Consider the following 21,913-nt stretch of genomic DNA (forward strand, 5'->3'; position numbering starts at 1 on the left):
GACACTGGTAAGAGTGCCCAACCAGAGATTGTTGCATTTCCAGTTCAGTAGGTTGTCAACCTGTATTTATTAACAACAACCCCAACGCTTCCTTATCAAACCAGATCTGGGCTCGGCTTGTTTATCCTGAAGTCCACTACTTTTTACCTCATCTTTGAGTTCTTGGGGCGCAAACCGTTGCAGTCGCATCATGAAACTGTAAAAAGGTACTCTGTCTCCTGCCCTACTTCTGTGACATCCAACAACCTGGTGAACTCTCCTAAAAAAAAGGAGTCTGGATGGCCAAAAAATGTAATCCTATCCAGGTGAGAGCGAGACAGTTTGGTGGAGCGCAAATCCTCCGACACATTTTCCCTGTAAGAAAAGTGCAGGGGGGTCTCGAGCAGTCACTTGAATTCGTTGATGGACTAGCAGCCGCTCAGTGGTCTTCATCGCGTGCTATTATTGGGACTGGAACGATGCATCTTCCAGAGGTGGGGAACCATCCCCTGAAGATTTGCTGTGTGGTCCCACATCTAACCACACTGCCATAGTGTTCAAATAATCTCAGGAAACACCAGACAGACAGAGCCGCGAAAAACATCAAGTCTTGGGCTTTTGCGATTAATTGCAAATACATACAGACTTTAATTTTTCATTTTGTTTAGGAGTCCCCAACCTGTTTTGCATCGCAGACCGGTTTATTGTGGGCATTATACTCAATATTATGCCAAGAGTCAAAGGCTAATGCTTTCAGGTGGTCAAAATCAATAGAACAGAAATAATATAAATTATTTTTCCTTAGTTTTAGGTTTTGCAGCAAACCTGGACAAAGTATAGCATCACAACAACTCTAAAAAGCAAAGGAAAGAGGAATGAACGACTGTTGAATTGATTCTGTAATTTTGAACTAAGATTTCCTTTCAGCCGTGACAAATAACAAGATATAAAGTCACTTCAAATCGCAAGTTTTATTCAGGACGAACCAATGAATTCTCTCAACAAACTCACTTGAAACATGAATAGAAAAATGACTGTTTGCTATCTTTGCCATTGCTGCTCATTCACTATAAATGACTTTTTATATGTGGAACTACTGTAGTTGACCTCAATAGATAAACGGAGAAGAGCTGTAACTGACAATGATTGTCTGAGGATGTCTATGGATAATACAGGATATTAAAAAGATAATGTGGATAAATGAGAGATACATTTATATGTATAGATAGTTTATCGTTTTGAGTTTGTTGAAATAATATTGATTTATATAAATAGAGCCAATATTTTACATGGACTCAAAGGATGTGTAAATACGTAATAATAATGTGAACATTAAATTCTACATTTAACTGACAAAAAATTAAATAGTTGAAACACAAAGATTTTAAACAAAGAGGCTTTCAATGTGTCTTATATTGTTTGGATGCATTGCCGCAGTAAATAAATCATTTACAAACATTTATCAGAGCCTCGAACCTTTTATTTTTCTTCCACTGATAGGTTCAGCAGGTGAACTTTGACTGAGCAACATGAATTACGTTTTTTATCTACAGGCGAGTTCCTATATGTTTTAACACCCCGAGTTAATGTTTCATCTTTTAGTAGTTTACACAAAGACGTGTGAGAAGCTGGAAGAAAGTTTTCCCTCGCTCTCTATCGCCTCCCTCTTTCACGTGATGCCCACTAGATGGCGCGCTATCTACATTATTTCCATCCTCTTGTTATCGAAACCCATGAAATAAAAAAAAAACATGTAAATATATGTACTTATACATGTTGTGTCATCAACATCGCCAAAGCCACGTTTATCTTTATTATTGACTTATACAATACAACTGTGTACACTTTTAATAGATAATCTTCACTCTGTAAATAGTAAACTTTATTTTTATTTATGTTTAATAGCTATTTCCTAATGTTTAATGTTGCACATATGTAGCTAAACATATTTTATTGAGTATTATTTTTTATTGTTTAAGCGCTTTGTGACCCTGGTCTGGAAAAGCGCTCTATAAATATAAATTACTTACTTACTGACAATAAAAATGTAAGTAATGTAAACAACTATCGTCTACTTTCTGTGGGATATAAAGTTTAAATAATGAATTTCTCTTAATTCTCGTCACACTGTGGAATTATCGTGTCATTATTTCGTCTCTTATATCTGAAAAATTCTCATGTGTATATTTTCATTTCCTGCCGCGTCACTGGGCCATCTGCTGGGGTCTTCTCTGTTGTTCCAACCGGGTCTGAACCCGGTCCTGCTGGTGAGACCTCACAGATCACATCACTCACCCGGCTGTGTGTCCCCCCGGCCCCCCCATCATCATCATAGGCGGGCCCTCCCCCCGCTCTCCCAGGCTTCATTCAGTAGCATTAGCATACAGATGTTCCCCAGAAAAGGGAAAGCAACAGAACACAAAAGGGCCCGCAGGACCATGAGGGGAGGGAGGGGTCGTGGGGCTGCACAGGGATGGCCCTTGGCCTTTTTAGGGTCCTACACTCTTGTGCGTGCGCACACACACACACACACACACACACACACACACACACACACACACACACACACACACACACACACACACACACACACACACACACACACTCAAAGATGCATTGAATTGTAAGTAGCAATAGGGGTGGGGAAGGGGGGGCTTCTCCTGCAGTGTTTTGCTGTTATTCATTTACTAGAGGGAAATCCTCCACTGACACACAGCTGAATGCCAACACACACACACTCATGCACACACACACACACACACACACACTCTCATCTCCTTGTTCACACACTTTTCTCCTCCATGTTTCTCCACGTATCACCTCCATGTTCCCCAACATCTGTACTCTATTTTCCCTTTACTTTTCTAATTCGCATTTCCAATTCTCACCTCTATGTTTTCTCCCTGATCTCCTCCATGTTCCCACACTTATCTCCTCAATCCTCTTCACTTCTTTCCTCCATGTTTCTTCATTTCTTTTATTCTTGTTCCCTCACTTCTCTCCTCAACGTTTCTTCACTTCCCTCCTCCATGTTCCCTCACTTCTCACCTCTATGATCCCCAACATTTCGACTCCATCTTCCCTCACTTCTCTAATCCATGTTCCCACTTCTTACCTCTTTGTTTTCTCCCGATCTCCTCCATGTTCCCTCATTTATTTTCTTCTTGTTCCCTCACTTCTCTACTCAACGTTTCTTCACTTCCCTCCTCCATGTTACCTCACTTCTCTTCTCATTGTACCCTAACTTTTCTCCTTCATGTTCCGTCATTTCTCTTCTTCTTTTTCCCTCACTTCTCTCCTCCATGTTACCTCACTTCTGACCTCCATGTTTCTCCACTTCTCACCTCCATGTTCCCCAACATTTCGACTCCATCTTCCCTCACTTCTCTAATCCATGTTTCCACTTCTTGCCTCTTTGTTTTCTCCCGATCTCCTCCATGTTCCCTCAGTTCTTTTCTTCTTGTTCCCTCACTTCTCTCCTCAACGTTTCTTCACTTCCTTCCTCCATGTTCCCTCACTTCTCACCTCCATGTTTCTCCACTTCTCACCTCTATGTTCCCTGACATTTCGACTCCATATTACCTCACTTTTCTAATCCATGTTCCCACTACTTACCTCTTTGTTTTGTCACGATCTCCTCCATGTTCCCTCAATTCTCTCCTCAATCCTTCTTTTCTGCTTTCCACCATGTTCTCTCACTTCTTTCCTGCTTGTTCCCTCACTTCTCTTCTCATTGTTCCCCAACGTTTCTCCTTCATGTTCCGTCATTTCTCTTCTTCGTTTTCCCTCACTTCTCTCCTCAACGTTTCTTTACTTCTCTCCTTCATGTTCCCTCACTTCTCACCTCCATGTTCCCCAACATTTATACTCCATCTTCCCTCACTTTTCTAATCCATGTTCCCACTACTTACCACCATGTTTTCTCCCCGATCTCCTCCATGTTCCCTCAGTTCTCTCCTCAATGTTTCTTCCCTTCTCTCCTTCGTGTTCCCCGATTCCTCTCCTCCATGTTCCCTCACATCTCTCCTCCATGTATCTCCACTTCTCTCCTCCAATGTCCCTCATTTCTGTTTCTCCTTGTCCTGTTACTTCGGATCTCCTTGTTCCCACATGTTTCTCTATCATCCTCTCAAAACTTCACACATACTCAACACACTCTTATGTGTGTATCAAAAATTAGGACGCAAATACACATACAAAAATTATAAAAAAAACTCACTGATTGTTTTTGCAGATAAAATGCACCAAAATAAAACAACAAATACAATAAAAAACTACTTTTATGCACTTACATTAAAACATCCTAATCTTAAGGGATCAATAAACTTCCAATTGATTAATGTGAGTAGGATCATAAATCTACACTCAAATGTACATGTGCAAAAACACACACACACACACATACACACACACAAGGGGCGGGCCTCAGCCACTGCTCCACTTTGTGTGAATAGATGAAATCAGTCACAAGTATCTTCTGTGCTCTTTTGTTGGGCTTGGAGTCTTTTGTTCGGGCATCTGTTGTCCAAACATTTTCCTCAGTGTCACTCAACCTGAATTGCTCAGTTCAGACCAGTTGCCACAAACTTCCCACACAGACACACACGTACGCACGCATGCACACACACACAGTGTGACACAGTAAGAGATAGAGTTAATCTTTGTCTCCTTTGTGTGACACAGATTATGGTCCCTGATGATTGTGGGAACTTCGGCGGCACCAAAACAAACCGGCTGCTTCTGCTGACGCACACGTTTCCCTGTCACTTTTAATGAAGGACATTGTTCAACTTCTCCGCTTCTCACCTCAGTGTGGGATTCATGGAGGTGTTGGACTGTAAACCTGTGGGTGGAGCCTCCTTGTTGCTGCAGAGGGTCTACTCTGAGTCTCTCCTGGATGACTGAGCTTCTCTCAGAGATACTTTCTGGATCGTCAAAGCTTGTTTTTCCACAGGTGAGAGTAGAAGTCCAACATAAGAAATTTGTCTTTTGGCTCAGCTCTTTCTCTACCATACTGCAATTAAGGAGAAACTAGTGAGGAGGTTCAACACCCAGGAAAGAAGCCAGGTGACGAAACTATATTTGATCCGTTCATTGTGTCTTCAGAAACCACTTCAGTATTACTTTTACTATTACTATTACTATTATTAATACTACTATTACTACTATTGCTACTATTACCACTAATACAACGACCACGACTGTGACTACAAATTCTACTACTACTACTATTACTATTACTACTACTACGAATACTGCTAATACGACTACTACAACTACTATTACTACTATAACTACTACTACCACTACAACTTTGCCTACGACTACTACTACTAGTACTGCTATTACTACTTCTTCTACGGTGATGACGACGATGACTACTACCTACTGATACTATTACTACTATGACTACGAGTACTACTATTACTACTATGACTAAGACAACTTCTATTACTACTACCACTACGACTACTACTATTACTACCAGGACTAATACTATAACTACTACGACTACTACTATAAGTACTACGACTACGACTACGACTACGACTACGACTACGACTACGACTACGACTACGACTACGACTACGAATATTATTAATCTACCTTCGTTGCGTGGGTTTACTTTAGTTTCTTCCCACATTCCAAAATAATACATAGGTGGATTAGAAGAACTTTGGGAAATTGTCTGTAGGGATGAGTGTGTGTGTGAATGGTTGGCAATGGTTATTCCAGTTCCACTTGGGAATTAAAAATCTTGTTCCCATTCCCATAAGATAGCAATCTTTCTAAATAGGAAGCAAGAACAGCGAACAATGAACCAATGGTAATGGCACCAATGAGTCTTCATCTTATGTGAACACCACCAGAACATTAGCAACAGCAAAATTAAGAATTTACACTCTTCTGACACTTTTTTATTTCACTTTCAGCCTTTAGCAATAATCTATTTATTTATAACTACTACTACTACTATAAACAAAACAACACTTCAATTTTCAGTCTTTTATTTTGAAACCAAGAATGACAAATATATTAAGATAAAGAGCTAAAATATAAACACAAGCCATGGAATGTAAACAATCAATGGACATAAATTATGTAACTCAAACAACAACATTGCAATATATACGTTTTCAAAATGCGAAATAAATAGAAATTTAAGTTAAGAATTTCTAGTCGTCATGCACGTTTCTGGATTCGACAGGTTGACAAATAAAAAAACAGTTGCCAGTGATTTTACCCGCCACAAAAAGTTAGCTTGCAAGCTAACGTGCAACACATTGTACTGTGGGAAACTCTGATAGAAAAAACATTAGCACAAGTACGACAAAAAGTACGACAAAAAAAACAAAAAAACCTGTCAATTTCCCTTTATGACTCTTGAAATGAAAAAAAATAAAAGTATGCTTAAAAACTTTCGAGCGGTCGGACGGTGTTGCGAGGTGTCGCAGCGAGAAGAGAGCGAGTCCTGATTCTGCCAGGCCTTTGAGCCAATAAGGCAACATGCACATCGAATGCCAATATGTTTCGTTACTCCTCCCGTTTCCCGACTCTCTTCTCTGCGATCCTTCTTAAAGCTACTGGACGGTATAAACCAAGCCGGGCGGACGATCAGAGGCAAGCAGTAGAAAACACAAAAAACTATCAAAAGCAATAAATAATACAACTAAAAAAAACAAACTAGAATTAACACTGTTCATTGAAGGCTAGGCTAAGTGTTAGCATTCCTAGCATGTTAGGGGAAGTCTAAACTTTGGTAACTAGATTCAGTAGTTTCGCTACTCGGTTGCTATTTCCAGCTGCCAGACAGCTCGGACGTACAATCAGGAGGCCACACAACCGATGCATCCAACAATGTGTTGATCGGTCACAGCAACTGCCTCGTATTCATGCATGCTAATGTTGCACTAACAAAGTTAATGGAGAGATAATATTAATGCTTGTTTGTCCCACGGACAAACGAAGCAAACTCAATGAAAGCAAGTTTTAATGTCTACCAAAGCATGTAACGTCTGGAGTGGTTGGTCTGCATTAAGAGGCCGGTTGCTGTCTGACCGAAAACACGTGACCAAACACTTGCTGCGAGGCTTAAGGAAAAGCAGGAAAGTTGGTTAGTCGGTTGGTCAAATATCGGGCGCCAGACTTTAAAGTGGAACAACAGGAAGTTCTTAATCAGAACCTCCTACTTAGATAAGGCAAGGAGTTTCTTAACAAGGGTATACAACAGTATACAGCAGAAACAGCGGCACACGTCAAATAATCAAATAAAAAAAGTCAGCTAAAACTGGACGAACACGGAGCAGCGCTACAACTGCTATGTTTGAAAATGCAATATGCACAAAGATTCTCGGCCGGGTAAAGGTAACGACTGCAGCTAACCTGAGCCAGAACGGCTCGGCCGCAGCGTTATATCATCTAGTCGAGGTCGGGCTTGTCTACTCGCCGGGGATGGACATGCGGCTAAAAATGGGCAGGCGTCTGCCCTCGAAGCTGGGCGACTCGGCGTCGCTGGAGGTCGAGCTCAGGGAGCAGGAAGAGGTGTACCCCTCTTCGGAGAGGGAGTCGGCAGAGGAGCAGCGGTGTAGGGTGGGCTCTGGAAGCTTCTGGGCGAGTTTAAACATCTGGAGCTTCGTGGCGTCGGAGAGAGCGTAGAAGCGGAGGGCGGCATCCGCACCGTCGCTGGTGAGATCCGGCATGGCCGTGAAAGGGAAGATCTTCAGGGGCCCGGACTCGGGGAAAAGAGGGGACAGCAGCTCTGGGCTACCTGTCGAGGAAGGTGGAGGAGATACAGAGGAAGCCCGGGTGAAGAGGAGCGGGGAAGGCTCTTCCACTGGCTGGAAAGTCTGCATTCTGTTGGAGAAGCCGGCGAAGCTGAGGCTGTGGCGCAGCATAGGGGGCTTGGGTTTGGGTTTGTGCGTCTCCTGGCTCAGCATCTCATCTGCGTTGTGGATGAAATGACAGCGGGCACCATAGGGACAGAAGCCGATGGTGTGGAAAGTGCGGCAGGGCTCCGTCTTGTACTTTGGGTGCCTGCTCAGGCCACGAAGCTCGTCCATGCCGTGGGCAAACTGGCATTTGGCGCCGTATTTGCAAATGCCGCTCTCCTCGAACGTGCGGCACAGCTCGGTCTTGTACCGCGTGGAGATGTGAGGGGGCGGCACCGGCGTTCTGGGCGTTCCCGAGGAAAGGGAAGTGTTGCTGTCGCTGAAGGAGAAGCCAGGAGGGGGCGCCAGCGTCATCGGCGAGGGAAGCGTTTCATCCCGGCTCGCCAACGCGCCGCCCTCGATCATGCTGACGGATCGGTCCATCCTGTAGGGGATGTGGCTGAGGGAGGAGCGAGGCAGCTGGACGTCCCGCCGCCACTGAGAGCCGGTCGTCCCGCCGAGGCCCCAGCCGGACGGCTCGCCGGCGTCCGAGCTGCTGTTGAACTTCGAGTTGGGAAGTGTTACGGGACAGAGAGAGTGTCTGCGCTGAAAGCCCAGAACTCTTTGCTGCTGCAGACTGCAGGACGGAACATCGTCGGTTTCAAGACTGCGGAAACTCTGGAAGACAAGAAATTTACAATTTAGAATTCGGAATTCAGGAGGAGAGGGACAAGAACTATAATCTAATAAATAAACTTATCAAAGCTCTTTTTTTTCTTTAAACCAAACATTATTATAATAACGTACAATCATAGAAACATATTGAATTAAAATAATATATGAACTATTTTAATTGAGCGTTTTCCCCCCTTTTTTTTACATGAATGTTGAAAAAAAACAGTTTCCAAAATGTTTCTCTACTCAAACAAGGAATGCAATTTTTTGCTTAAGTAGAAAATTCCAACAAAACCCCAAGTGTTTTCTTATTCCGGAGCTAAAAGTATATTTAAAACAAATGCAGCAAAAGACAAGAGCAGATATATTTGGTAGTTTTAAGAGCCGGTGGTCTTCCTCACCTTGCAGAATTCCTCGTCCAGCTCGAGGAACGGTGTTAGGAAGTCGGAGGGCATGGTTCTGCAGCTAGTCTGGGTCCTTAGCTGGGGATGCAGAGAAAGTTGGGGATCCTCAGAGAGAGAGTAGGGGGTCCAAGGCTTCTTTGGGTTCAGTGAGCTGAGGAGAGACCAGCACTCCAGCAGGAAAGTTCCTCGACCATCTGCTGGAATCTGTTTAAATAGTTGGGGAAACCCCCCTCCGTCCCCGCCCTGCCTGTGAGCTCGAGGGGGCATGAGTGTGTGTTAATGTGTGTGTCGGACATGGGAGGGGGTCCTGCATTGTGAGAGTGTGCTAGGGGGCAGGGTGGGCTCTGAAAGACGAGGAGGGGGTTGAATGAGGCTACTTTTCCAAACCATTCATTACAAAATCCTTAAAGACGCATTCTTCTTCTCTGCTCTCTGAAAAATGTAGTGGCGTGGCCGGCGACAAGATAACGAGCGGCTCAACGGCCACTCAAAACTTTTTCTGTGCCAAAAACTTGTTGTGTATTTGATATTTGAAAATATATTCTACTTACCGACAAATGTTGACCATTTGACAACAGTCAAAAAGACAAGACTTCAATTTTGTCCTCACACACCACTATTTAGATATACACAGATGTTTAAAGACACTCACAAGTACATAAACACAATAGATGAACAAGTGACAACAACATGAAAAGACGCACAACATGGAGTTAACTAACTACTGAAGTAGCCACCTGGAAATCAACACAATACAATAAACAGACACAACAACATAGCATAATAAGGATTTAGTGCCGAAAACAACATGCAGTGACTCACAAAATTAAGACACATGTACAGTACAACATAGAGTGACATATACACAACAACCCAAGGTGAAGACACAGCGTTCAATCAGGAAAGTGTCGTGCAACAATGAGTAACAACACAACATAATGCTAGCACACAGAAGGACGTGACACACAACATTGTAACATCATTACACAAAGTTTCGAGACATAAAAGTTCAAAATCAAATGACGACAGATTTATCACACAACCCAAAGAAAACATACTACATACATTACAGCTTGGCAACACAACCTAAAGTGACAACTCAACATCCAATAACAACACAACAACAACAGACAAATGTTGCGTTACCAAGTGTGTGTTTGTGTATTTTGACTGAACCTCAGCGGCAGGGGTCACCATGGCGACGCCCGCCTCTGTAGTCACAGTGTGAAGGTGTCAGACAGACTCTGACGGTCCAGAAACCTGCAACGGTCCACAGGAGTGACCCGGGGCATGAGCGACGTGACTGTGTGGAAATAAAGTGAAACCAGAGAAGGAAGGATGAGGCGAAGGTGAAGACTCTGATGTCAGACGTCGCCCCTGGTGTCACCTGGTGATGTCATCAGTCCGCTCCTATGGTCACACGATGTCATTTTCACGAAACTATTTGAAAAAATGTGTATAATTTTTCTTTCATTTTGGATTTTGAACAATAAGGACTGAGTATCAAGAAAGAACATTTTTGGTGAGAAATACATATCGTGGGTAAGATTTTCTGACAGAAAAGCTTCAGGTCAACGTTTGACTACGACTACAGATTTGTCAGTTACTGAATCATGAATCCATGAAACAGAACAAAACAGACAGTTTCTTATCGCACACATTACTGTGCTGTGTGTGTGTGTGTGTCTGTGTGTGTGTTAAATAACTGAAAGACAGTGTGGTTTCCTCCCTGTGGTCGGCTGGTTTGGTAACACACGGTTTGTCGTTAATTTTTCTCTCAAGATTTAAAATCTTTCAGCGTCAATTTTCAAGTTCAATAACGTGTACTCTAACTACTAGTACCACTACTAACTTCCACTACAAAAAGTACCACCACTCATAAAACTCTATTGTCCTTTCTTTAATACTTCACTACTTTGAATACTGCTAATTATGCTAACTTATCTAATGCTAACAGCTACCACAACCGATGGTACTTTTACTAACAATACCCTAACTAAACTGCTACTAAAATATTACTACTCCTACTTCATTTGCGACTATTTCTGGTATATTTATTGTGTGTGTGTTTCTTTTTGTACCTCTATCAACAAAAGTACTTCTGCTTTTCAATGAACAACTGTTGTGGTAGTGCTTTTAGTTTTTGTACTACCCCAACTACTAATAATTCTGCCAAAAAAAACTAACATTTTCTACTACCATTACAAACTCTATTATTGTGTTTTCTCCCACAACTTCTACTCCTACTGGAAGTACTCCTATTTCAATATAAGTAAGTTATAAAGTCATTTTTATTTATATAGCGCTTTTCCAGACCAGGGTCACAAAGCGGTTAAACAATCAAAACAATATTCAATAAAATATAGCCATAACTAGTAATGGCCAACTACTATTAATACTAATTCCTTATGTTTTCTTCTGCTAATACCTTTGCTATCTGGACAGAAACTCTCCCTGAACCTTAACTAGTACTTCGTTCCTCTGTATTACTGGTGTTGTTGATACTTTGATGAATCTACATTAATTATGCAGATTTGTTTTGAATTTTTAAGTCAATTTATTCAAACGAATTGTGGAATGAGGTCACTTCCTGTATCTAATTACAGGACTGGTTCATAGGATTGCCAAGACCACGGATTCTTATCAACTGTCCCAACGTGTGTGTGTGTGTGTGTGTGTGTGTGTGTGTGCGTGTGTGTGTGTGTGCGATGCTCTCACACAGTGACCCAGCATGGCCGCCGCCTCCCCCCGAATGAGCTCGTCTTGGCCTCTTTGTTGGGGCCAGCATGACAAGAGCTCTATTGTCCAGCAGCTTCTCCATATGTCCTCGTCCACAGCGGGATGGACCAGCATGCAGGATCTGACCCAACTGTCCGTGAACCTGCAGCAACACGTGCTGCGTTCAAGTCTGCTCGGTGAACTACACGTCGCACTGTTAAAGCATCGAACAAGTGTGTCGATGCCTCGGACCATGTGTAGAGTTTGGCAGTCGTTTGGAAATATTGTGACGCTGAGACGATCAAGCAAGTGTTCTAGAGTAGAGTTCAACCTAAGAAGTTTGTACAGCGTATGACCTACATTTTGAAATATTAGTACCTAAAAACTACTTTAAAAAACATCTAGTGTGTGAGTTATCATCTGTGTGAAGATTACAAGGAATTATTGCTCAGATAATCTTCAAAATTTTGTTTTAATTTAGGGGAACTTTCCGGTTATTTCCGTACACCTTGAACGCCGAAGCGTGTTTCAAAACTATCGTACATCTTAAGAATTGATCGTAAGACTTCTTTCGTAATATGACAACATATACCCTTTGAGATGTTGAAGTGTGTCAGAATTATCGTAATCCCATGTCAATTATGTGATAGATTTCTTGGTAAGTATTGTACGATGTATTCGATTTATGTTTCAAGTTTATTGTACACATAAATTGCCCGTATGATTTTTTTTTTAATGGTTTTTACTTGTTGTTTCAGATTATGTGGTAAATATTATTAAAATGAACCATTTTGCCTGTAAACGTACACGCACAAAATAAAATAAATACTAACACATTTTGATTTAGTAATTCATCTGCCATTAATGTAATTAAAAAATCATTGTGCGAAAAACACTTTCCGTTGATTCGTCAAATCTTCTTCCTTCCGCCTCAATTTCATCCTCACACGTGTCCGGAGGCGATGAAAAGCATGTGTCGGACAGAGATTGCTGACATCAGCATCCGATAATCTGGGTTATTTACGCTGATGAACGTTAAAAAAAACCCCAGCAAACTGCGATTTTAAGACGATTTCCCGCAACGTTGGGATTATTTTGGATCGTGATTGGATGAAAGGAAGTCTTTATTGCCCAGATGCCCCCGAGGACCCGCTGGACTCTGCCTTGTTGCATCATAGTGAGCAGCTGGCACCAAATGGTGTGTGTGTGTGTATGTGTGTGTGCGTGTGTGTGTAGTCACATTCCAGGAAACAGGAAACTCATTGGCGGGAAAATTGGAGCAACGGGGGGTCCAGTCCTTTGTCAGAAATAATCCTGTGGACGCTTCGCCACGATGCCCTCACAAGCCCACACACATAAACACACACAAGCGGACACACATACACAAACATTTTCTGTTGTATTTTAAGAAGGAAAAAGAAGTTTTGATGTTGAGTGTTTGCATTACTCAATATTGTATACAAGTATTAGTGTGTATTAGTTTGTGTAAAAGTGTGTGTTTAATAGTAAAGACAAGTATTTGTATGCACGTGTTTGTGACAGTGCATGGTGTTGATTTAAGTGTGTAATTGAGTGTGTTTGGACCTCTTGTTGTGTCGTTTGTGTAAATATTTTGTTGCCGAAGTGCGGGTGTGTAATATATGTAATTTTCTCTTTAAGCTAATGATATAGAAGTGACGGTGGCGCGGCGGGTCGCCGTGTTCACTGAGCACTCGTTCTTCCCCAGAATAAGCAATAAAATCATGTGAATTATGGGACTGACACACACGCCGATGCCAAATTGTCAACTGCTACAACTGCTGGACTTCTGCTTTGTGACAGTTTGTAGCCTGTTCACACTCCGCACACACACAATGACGCACACAAACGCGAGGGGTGTGAGGCCGAGGTCGTCATTTCTCACCTTTAAGTGCGTCCAGACTGACCAGTTGTTGCCTCGGGCTCCCACTTCCTGCTCGCCATAACATCAACATGTTCTTGTGTTTAACGTTTCCTGTGCGCAACGAGTCGACGGCGCAAAAAGACACACTCACAAGGATTTCTCACAGCTGAGACGCCTTGAAACTAAATTGAATATATAAAATATTAAATCAAAAATCCTGAATCTCAAAACAAAATGTTAAATCATCGTTTCAAACTGATTTTCTACTGACTCTCAGGGATTATTTTCAGAGTAATCTGTTCTTTTTAGAGTTATAGACAGCTATGTTTGTTCATTTTAATGTAGCAACTGGAGCTCAGTTGTCTTCGTCTTCATCTTTGTCCAAAAAGACACTTAAAAACATACCTCCATACTGCTCGTCTGTAACGTCCATCTTGTATTGAAGCCTCAACAAGAAGAATTGTTCCGTAAGAACTTAAATAAATCTACATTTTACGCTTGTTTGTGGCAGACGTTTAAAGAAAAAAACTAGGGATATAAACTGGAATTACTCCAGGTAATATTCCTTCCAGAGCGCATACAGACCTAGCAATAACACGAGGGTTAAAGTGTTGATTTAGACGCCCACTTTTAAATGGACGTATATTAAGGATAAACAAGTGAATTCTAACGTTAAATTATATATATTTCTTAACGTGAATGAAGATTCAATAAAGTATTTGAGAGCACTTTGGAAAGACCAGGAAGTAGAATGAGCAGAAACTCATCACTTAATCTTCACCTTATTTGGATTTTGGCTATAGATTTATTAATATAAGATACCGATTATAAGTTTGATTTCAGTTTCGGAAATAAGAAAAATGTTTGAAAAAAAATCATGAAAACATTTGTCGCCCCATTGTAGCAATACTAGCATTAGCAAGTCTAGTCGTAGCAGCATTTTAAGTAGTTGCTAGAGTAGTAATGTGAATATTCTTGATTGTTGATAATGTATTATCAGTACTATTAGCGGGAGAAATACTAGCAGCAGTTGCTTGTAGTACCAAGACTATTTGTATCAGTAGTGGTACCTGTGTACTCTTTTGTGAGTCTATGGTACCTGTGTACTCTTTTGTGAGTCTGTGGTATTTGTGTATGCTTTTGTGAGTCTGTGGTACCTGTGTACTCTTTTGTGAGTCTGTGGTACTTGTATTTGATTTTGTGAGTCTGTGGTACCTGTGCACACTTTTGTGAGTCTGTGGTACCTGAGTAAACTTTTGTTATTCTGTGGTACCTGTGCACACTTGTGTGAGTCTGTGGTACCTGTGTACTCTTTTGTGAGTCTGTGATGCCTGTTTAATATAAGATACCGATTCATTCAAAGTTTGATTTCAGTGAAATATTTGTGAAAGCATTTTAAGTAGTTGCTAGAGTAGTAATGTGAATATTCTTGATTGTTGTTAATGTATTATCAGTACTATTAGCGGGAGAAATACTAGCAGCAGTTGCTTTTATTACCAAGAATATTTGTATCAGTAGAAGCTTCGGCATCACTCGTGGTATAAGTACTAGCGAGGTGAGCGTTGGTGGTAGTAGTACGATGAATGATCGTAGATGCACACCTGTTGTGAGCGAGGACACGACCAACCATATCTAACAGCATCATTACCATAACAAACATTAAGGCTCCAGGGAATTCCTTCCCCTCTTTTTTTCCCACCACAATAACACTGTTCCCTCGCTTCCATCGTCCACCACGAACCATAGATACAGGATTTCATCCTGTCGTGTACAGTTCGAGCTCCATGTGGAACGTTTGATGAACCACTTGTTTATTATGTTTGACTGGAAAAGCTGTTGGTTTCATTTTCAGCCAAAAGTTGAGGTCTTTGAACGCATCGCCCGCCGATCCAGGATTCTTCAGGTGTGTGGACTCTGAAGGTGTGTTTACCCCGACTCGTCGAGGTTCAATTAAAAACTGTTGCTGTACAATATGGAAGATTGTGGTCGTGAGAGTGAAGTTTAAAGAGGCCGGTCAGTCATGTGGCCTGGGAGAGACACAAACGCACATGGTTGTGCACACAAAATCTGTGCGTGCGTTTAGAATCACACGTGTCCTGCATCAACATGTATGCAAAGCAAACTCACAGTGACATTATTACTACAGGAAGTGTGTGTGCGTGTGTGTGTGTGTGTGTGTGTGTGTGTGTGTGTTCCAGGGGAGGTCTGGTACCTTTACGAACCTTGGTGGCAGACACATAAACAAACACACACCACCGTGATCTGGACAAGTGTGTTTTTCATGTGTCTGCTGCTGACAAGAAGCAGTTTGTGTGTATTTGTGTGTCCATGTGTGTGTAAAAGGGCCGCCTTCACTGCATGACTTGCATCACATTGATAACCGAGGCAGTTAACAAGACAGAAGGGCTGTTACATCGTATCCGCTGGTGTGTGTGTGCTTGTCAGAGAGTATGTGTGTGTGTGTGTGTGTGTGTGTGTGCGGTTATGTTAACACTCGGCAAGGTTAACGAACACAGCTGCTGTCAGTTAGTCCGTACAACAGCAAAACTGGAAGTGATGTACTGTTGATGCTATCTGTGTGTGTGTGTGTGTTTGTGTGTGTGTAGTTGTTTTTGTCAGAGTGTGCCCGACACGTTATTCTGTCGGTTAACACAAATAAACGTGTGTCACATTTTATGGATAAATTATTGTTTACTTGATTCTGTGTGAAGTACTTTTGTCTTTTGTGAATATATTTCAGGTGTACGTACAGGTTTAAGGTTGTGAGTCTGCGGTACCTGTGTACGCTCTTTGTGAGTCTGGGGTACCTGTGTACGCTCTCTGTGAGTCTGGGGTACCTGTGTACTCCTTTGTGAGGCTGTGGTGCATGTTTACTCTTTTGTGAGTCTGTGGTACCTGTGTACTCTTTTGTGAGTCTGTGGTACCTGTGCACACTTTTGTGAGTCTTTGGTACTTATGTATGCTTTTGTGAGTCTGTGGTACCTGTGTACGCCTTTATGAGTCTGTGGTACCTGCGTACTCTATTGTGAGTCTGTGGTACCTGTGTACACTTTTGTGAGTCTTTGGTACTTGTATATGCTTTTGTGAGTCTGTGGTACCTGTGTACTCAATTGTGAGTCTGTGGTACCTGTGTACTCTTTTGTGAGTTTCTGGTACTTTTGTATGCTTTTGTGAGTCTGTGGTACCTGTGTACTCAATTGTGAGTCTGTGGTACCTGGGTAGTCAGTTGTGAGTCTTTGGTACTTGTATATGCTTTTTTTGAGTCTGGGGTACCTGTGTACTCTTGTGAGTCTGGGGTACCTGTGTACTCTTGTGAGTCTGGGTTACCTGTGTACTCTTTTGTGAGTCTGTGGTAAGTGTGTAATCTTTTGTGAGTCTGTGGTAGCTGTGTACTCTTTTGTGAGTCTGTGGTACCTTTGCACACTTTTGTGAGTTTGTGGTACCTGTGCACACTTGTGTGAGTCTGTGGTATCTGTGCACGCTTTTGTGAGTCTTTGGTACTTGTGTATGCTTTTGTGAGTCTGTGGTACCTGTGTACTCCTTTGTGAGTCTTTGGTACCTGTGTACTTTTTTGCGAGTCTGTGGTACCTATGTATGCTTTTGTGAGTCTGTGGTACCTGTGTACTCTTTTATGAGTCTGTGGTACCTGTGCACACTTTTGTGAGTCTTTGGTACTTATGTATGCTTTTGTGAGTCTGTGGTACTTATGTATGCTTTTGTGAGTCTGTGGTACCTGTGTACGCCTTTATGAGTCTGTGGTACCTGCGTACACTTTTGTGAGTCTTTGGTACTTATGTATGCTATTGCTAGTCTGTGGAACCTGTGTACTATTTTGTGAGTCTTTGGTACTTGTGTATGCTTTTGTGAGTCTATGGTAACTGTGTACTCGTTTGTGAGTCTGTGGTACTTGTATATGCTTTTGTGAGTCTGTGGTACCTGTGTACTCTTTTGTGAGTCTGTGGTACCTGAGTACGCTTTTGTGAGTCTGTGGTAAGTGTGTACGCTTTTGTGAGTCTGTGGTACCTGAGTATGCTTTTGTGAGTCTGTGGTAAGTATGCATGCTTTTGTGAGTCTGTGGTAAGTGTGTACGCTTTTGTGAGTCCGTGGTAAGTGTGTACGCTTTTGTGAGTCTGTGGTAAGTGTGTATGCCTTTCGGAGTCCCTTGTGTGTGTATGTCGTGTTCCTAATGTAGTGTGTGTTTTAGATGTGTAATTTTTTTTCTACTTGCAATAACGAATCAATGTTTTTAAAGATATTCTCTTCAACACTGATAACAAGACCTATCGTTTCCCGCTCCAGCGCCCCCCACTGGCCGCATCGTTTCCCGCCTAGATTCAAATCTCGACTGATTGAAGTTGTGTCTTCAGGTTGTTTTGGGTCGGAGCCGGTCCGGAGATTAAGGAGATCGAGGTCCGGGGGCTAAGGTTTCTCAGGTAACCCCGCCGGGTGGCCTCAGGCTCCCGATCACTGTTCTGTTGTTGGGGTCATTATGGGATGGAGCCACACAAGTTTTATCTTGTTGACATCCACATCTTTGATTTAGAGATTAGAGCGGAACTTGTCGGTGTCACGTGACCTCAAGGGAAGCACGTGTGTCCCTGTGGCCGGAAGAAGATTCTACAGGAAAAGTGGAGAATCATGGTGGTCATGGAAAACAACAGCCATGTGAAGAAATTGAAAATTCAAAAAGTACCAAAAAGAGAATCAGAAAGCTCAGGTAAACATGTGAGAACTATACAAAAGATCACCAAAAATGAAAATGGAATAATAAACAATAATAACAATAACAAAAAAAACAACTTTCGTTAAGAAACAGGAAAAAATTAAACCATTGATTGATTGATTTTGTTTCCTTTTGTCAAAAGGAAATGTTGCTGCTTGAAATTAAAATGACATAACATTTAATAACTGTATACGTATCTGAATCAATGAAAAATAGGAATATAAAACAAATAGAATATTAATTAAAATAGAGCTGAATAATCTATTTATTCACAAAAAATATAAAAATGTATAAATATGAAGAAAAAAAAACACAACAAAACCAATTGTTCTTAAAACAAAAATATTCCTGCAAAACACAAAAACCTTTTTATTTTTATGAACTTAATTCATGTAATCTATTCTTTGTTATGTTTGTCTTTTGGTTTACAGGAAAAAATAGCGTCAAAATAAGAAGAAAATGCTTATCCAAAAATGTTCAATATTTAAATTATAATATATATATATATATATATATATATATATATATATACACACTGACAAAAGTGGGACTCAAGGACACTCTGTGGGTGTAGAAAAGTGTTTGGACGAAACACTCTCACGCTTCACACGTCACTCTTCTTAATCAGGTCAAACATTGATGAGTTTTAATTCCATCAGCCGATAGCGACTTCAGAATAGCAACACAACAAACACACACAAGTCAGGGAGCGTGGTAAAGTTCCGTGAATAGAGAAAAGGCCCTATTTATCCTCGATCCCTCAGGTCTCTGGGGACACACTGACCAAAACAATGGGCGGTGTGACTCCAGCCACCGACACACTCACACACACACCTACACACACACACACACAATATACATACAACCCCCCCAAGGAAAATCTCAAGTTTCCTCCAAAAAGAGCTGACTCTGAAGATGTTTGTGTGTGTGTTTTTCAAGTGTAAATGGCTGAAGCTCTTTCCAGGGTGTCCCTCTGCCCTACTCCTGATAGAATAATCCTGGTCAACATCGTGACCACCTCGTATCTCTACACAAATAGGGGACAGTCAGCGAAGGAGCTCAGATTTCCTCCCTCGACATCCCCCTGTCAAGAGTCTGGACCGCTGAATGAATCATCACGTATGGACTGAAGGCGAACAATCAGGAAGCTTGACGCTTCTGACTTTCTCCTCCTCTCCTCCTCCTTTCCCACCGACTTTCTCCTTTGTGTCCGTCTTTCTCTCCTCGTTCTTTATTCCTCCTCTTTCTCTCCGTCCCTTCCCCCAGCTTTCCCACCTCCGAGCTCCACCGGGAGCTGCACTACCTCGGCAACCGCCACGCCACCGCCTCTGCCCCGGCAACGGGCCGTCGTCAGGGCGGCTGAACTTTGACCCCGGCACAGCTGCTCAGGCACCGCGTTCCCCCACAATCCCCGGCTCCTGCCCGCTCCCGTGACCAGAGGGTCACGCCCGGGAGTCGCCCGGAATTAAACTGCGTTTCACATTTTCTTGGTCCAGGGAAGAGGAGGAGTCAGATTTGAGTCCATCCGTGAAAAGTTTGACTTTCTTTTGTCCAGACCATCAGCAGGAAGGTTGTGGGTTAGATTCCTGTAGTCAACTTCAAACTTCTGTGTCTACTGTGGGCGCTCTAGTTTCTTCTCACTGTCCTCCCAGGTGTACAGTATAGCCAGGAAATATTACGCACGTCTGTATGACTTATTTTTGCAAAAGAACCCAAAAATCTAATCACATCTTAATTACTTTTTTGTTATGTTGTAACATTAAGAAGAGTAAGGCGGGACTGTAAAAAAAAAAAATAGACTTGAAAATCCATATGGTATGTCCAAAGATACTTTATATCTCTGAAAAGTTAAACGTGCACAATAATGGAGCCTCAGAGGTGACATAGGTGCATTAAAAAGAATATTGTGATATTGGTTTCTCAGTATATTTCTAAACTGAAACTCTGGTTATTGCGCCGGATCATAAAGTTCCAGGGTTGAGTCGATACTTAGGTGAGTCTGTCAAACTGAGCCTGAGAAACCTGGGTGTTGTATTTGACAAAGACATGTCTCTAGTTCAAAACTGCAGAAAACTGACCAGAAACTGTTTCATTCAACTGAGAATAATTTAAACTCAGGAAAATGAAGTCACAACATGATCTGGAGCTTATAATCCATGCGTTTGTATCTTCTCGTCTGGACTATTGTAACTAATGTGTTGATTTAAGTGTGTCTGAAATAAATATTGGATTTCTATTGTATCATCAGAGTCTGTTTTTTTTCAAAACTTTCTTTTCAATATTTAGAAATATTAGAAAATGTGCTTAAGCCCCGCCTACTGAAAACACTGGAGATTAAATCATGTTTACCATTACCACGCCCACTCTGTTATGATTGGTCAATCATCAAGGTTTGACACGAACCGTCATCAATCCTGGAAGTCTCCACATTCAAGGGACTTCTTGTATAAACAAAGCGGGGCGTGGTTACAGCTGGCTGGAGGAGGAGTGAAGTACATTATTACGAGGAAGACTTTATTTGAATCATGCAATTAAATCAGGAGAGTTGGGTTTTGACATCAGTTGCCATTTAAAGTGGACCGGACCAGTAATATTCTCCAGTAGTGATGGCTAAACTGTTTTTTTTAGTGACTTCATTTATTGAGTGAGGTTCACCCGACTCATATTCACTCTTAAAACTGCTGGTTTTAAAAGGAACCCAAATTGTAACCCAATGCTGGGTGCAAATTGGCCAAGCAAATGCTGAGTTATTTGAAGTATACTCAGTGATTTGGGTTCAAATTTTGATCCAGCCTGCTCTGTGAAACCTACTCATATTAACGGCAAAGAAATGTTTTTTTTGTATAGGAGTGCTTATTTTCCTAAAGAATTGCTTGCTAAGAAAGAATCGATAAAGTACTAGTCATCATCATCAAATATACTAGTACAATACAAGTCCTCCCTTTAACTGACCATCAGTGGCTGTTCACTGTACAAGCTGCAAACTTTGTAGAGCGCAACAGGAACTAGCAACAAGAAATACCCTCATTTGTCTTTTGAAACGGAAATAAAGATATAATCTAACTGTTACAGAAAATATTTACATTGATGATGTAAATAATAGGGTCCTCGCTCAACAGCAACATGCAGCCAAAACAGCAACACAAACAGCTAATATTGATGCCCGCCGTGTGTAAGCTAATGCTAGCTGTGTTCTTACTAACACTCCCCAATCCCCAGCAGTTTTTACATGGTTCATGTTGGGAATTTTCTATGAATAATAATGTTAAGCACCAAGTAAATGGTGAATGAAAACACATCCTGTTGTGTCATGACTGTAATAAACATAACTCACCGCCTAAGAGTTCCTTGCATAGTGAAGTAGCATCGAAAAAAATGGTGGAGCTACGTAAGCAGGTGAGAACTTCTGACTTATCCAATCATTTGATGGGAAGCAGGAATAGCTTTGTAAGAGAAAATGTCTTGTGTCTGATTGTTTCTATTTTTGATTTGACACTGTTTTGTCTCATCACCTTCATTGTCTACCAACAGTAATGCTATGCTACGTTCATTCTCCCGCCAAAATTCAATCTTCAACGCAATCAAAGCAGTTGACCTAACGTTGGGTAAACAAACAACAAACAAACAACCCTGAACAGCTAATCCTAAAGTTTGTAGTTCTTTA

The 21,913-nt window shown here is 41.6% G+C and overlaps 2 protein-coding genes across 4 annotated transcripts in view; both read right to left on the reverse strand.

Annotated features, from left to right (window-relative positions):
- LOC148075288 (uncharacterized) overlaps nt 1-65 on the reverse strand; it is a 7,543-nt gene extending 7,478 nt beyond the window's left edge. For all 3 annotated transcript variants that reach the window (XM_087796279.1, XM_087796274.1, XM_087796275.1), the window contains exon 1: nt 1-65. This exon is cut by the window's left edge and continues 30 nt beyond it. The gene's annotated coding sequence lies outside the window, so the exon portion shown is untranslated.
- A 5,905-nt stretch (nt 66-5,970) lies between these two features.
- LOC148075289 (mRNA decay activator protein ZFP36L1) lies at nt 5,971-9,071 on the reverse strand. Its single transcript, XM_087795592.1, has 2 exons — nt 8,924-9,071; nt 5,971-8,525 (listed from the first exon to the last, which is right to left on the reverse strand). Exons 1-2 carry the CDS (start codon nt 8,975-8,977, stop codon nt 7,419-7,421), a joined length of 1,161 nt encoding a protein of 386 aa, XP_087651718.1. The 5' UTR covers nt 8,978-9,071; the 3' UTR covers nt 5,971-7,418.
- Nucleotides 9,072-21,913: the final 12,842 nt, after the last annotated feature.

This window comes from Callionymus lyra, chromosome 7 (assembly GCF_982586985.1).
Source record: "Callionymus lyra chromosome 7, fCalLyr1.hap1.1, whole genome shotgun sequence".
NCBI classification, from domain to species: domain Eukaryota; kingdom Metazoa; phylum Chordata; class Actinopteri; order Syngnathiformes; family Callionymidae; genus Callionymus; species Callionymus lyra.

Bases quoted from the DNA above. Each gene is read 5' to 3' on its own strand.
- LOC148075289 (XM_087795592.1), bottom strand. From the start codon at position 8,977: ATGCCCTCCGACTTCCTAACACCGTTCCTCGAGCTGGACGAGGAATTC. The intron at 8,526-8,923 runs GTGAGGAAGACC...CTTGTCTTCCAG, and splicing joins TGGACGAGGAATTCTGCAAG to AGTTTCCGCAGTCTTGAAAC.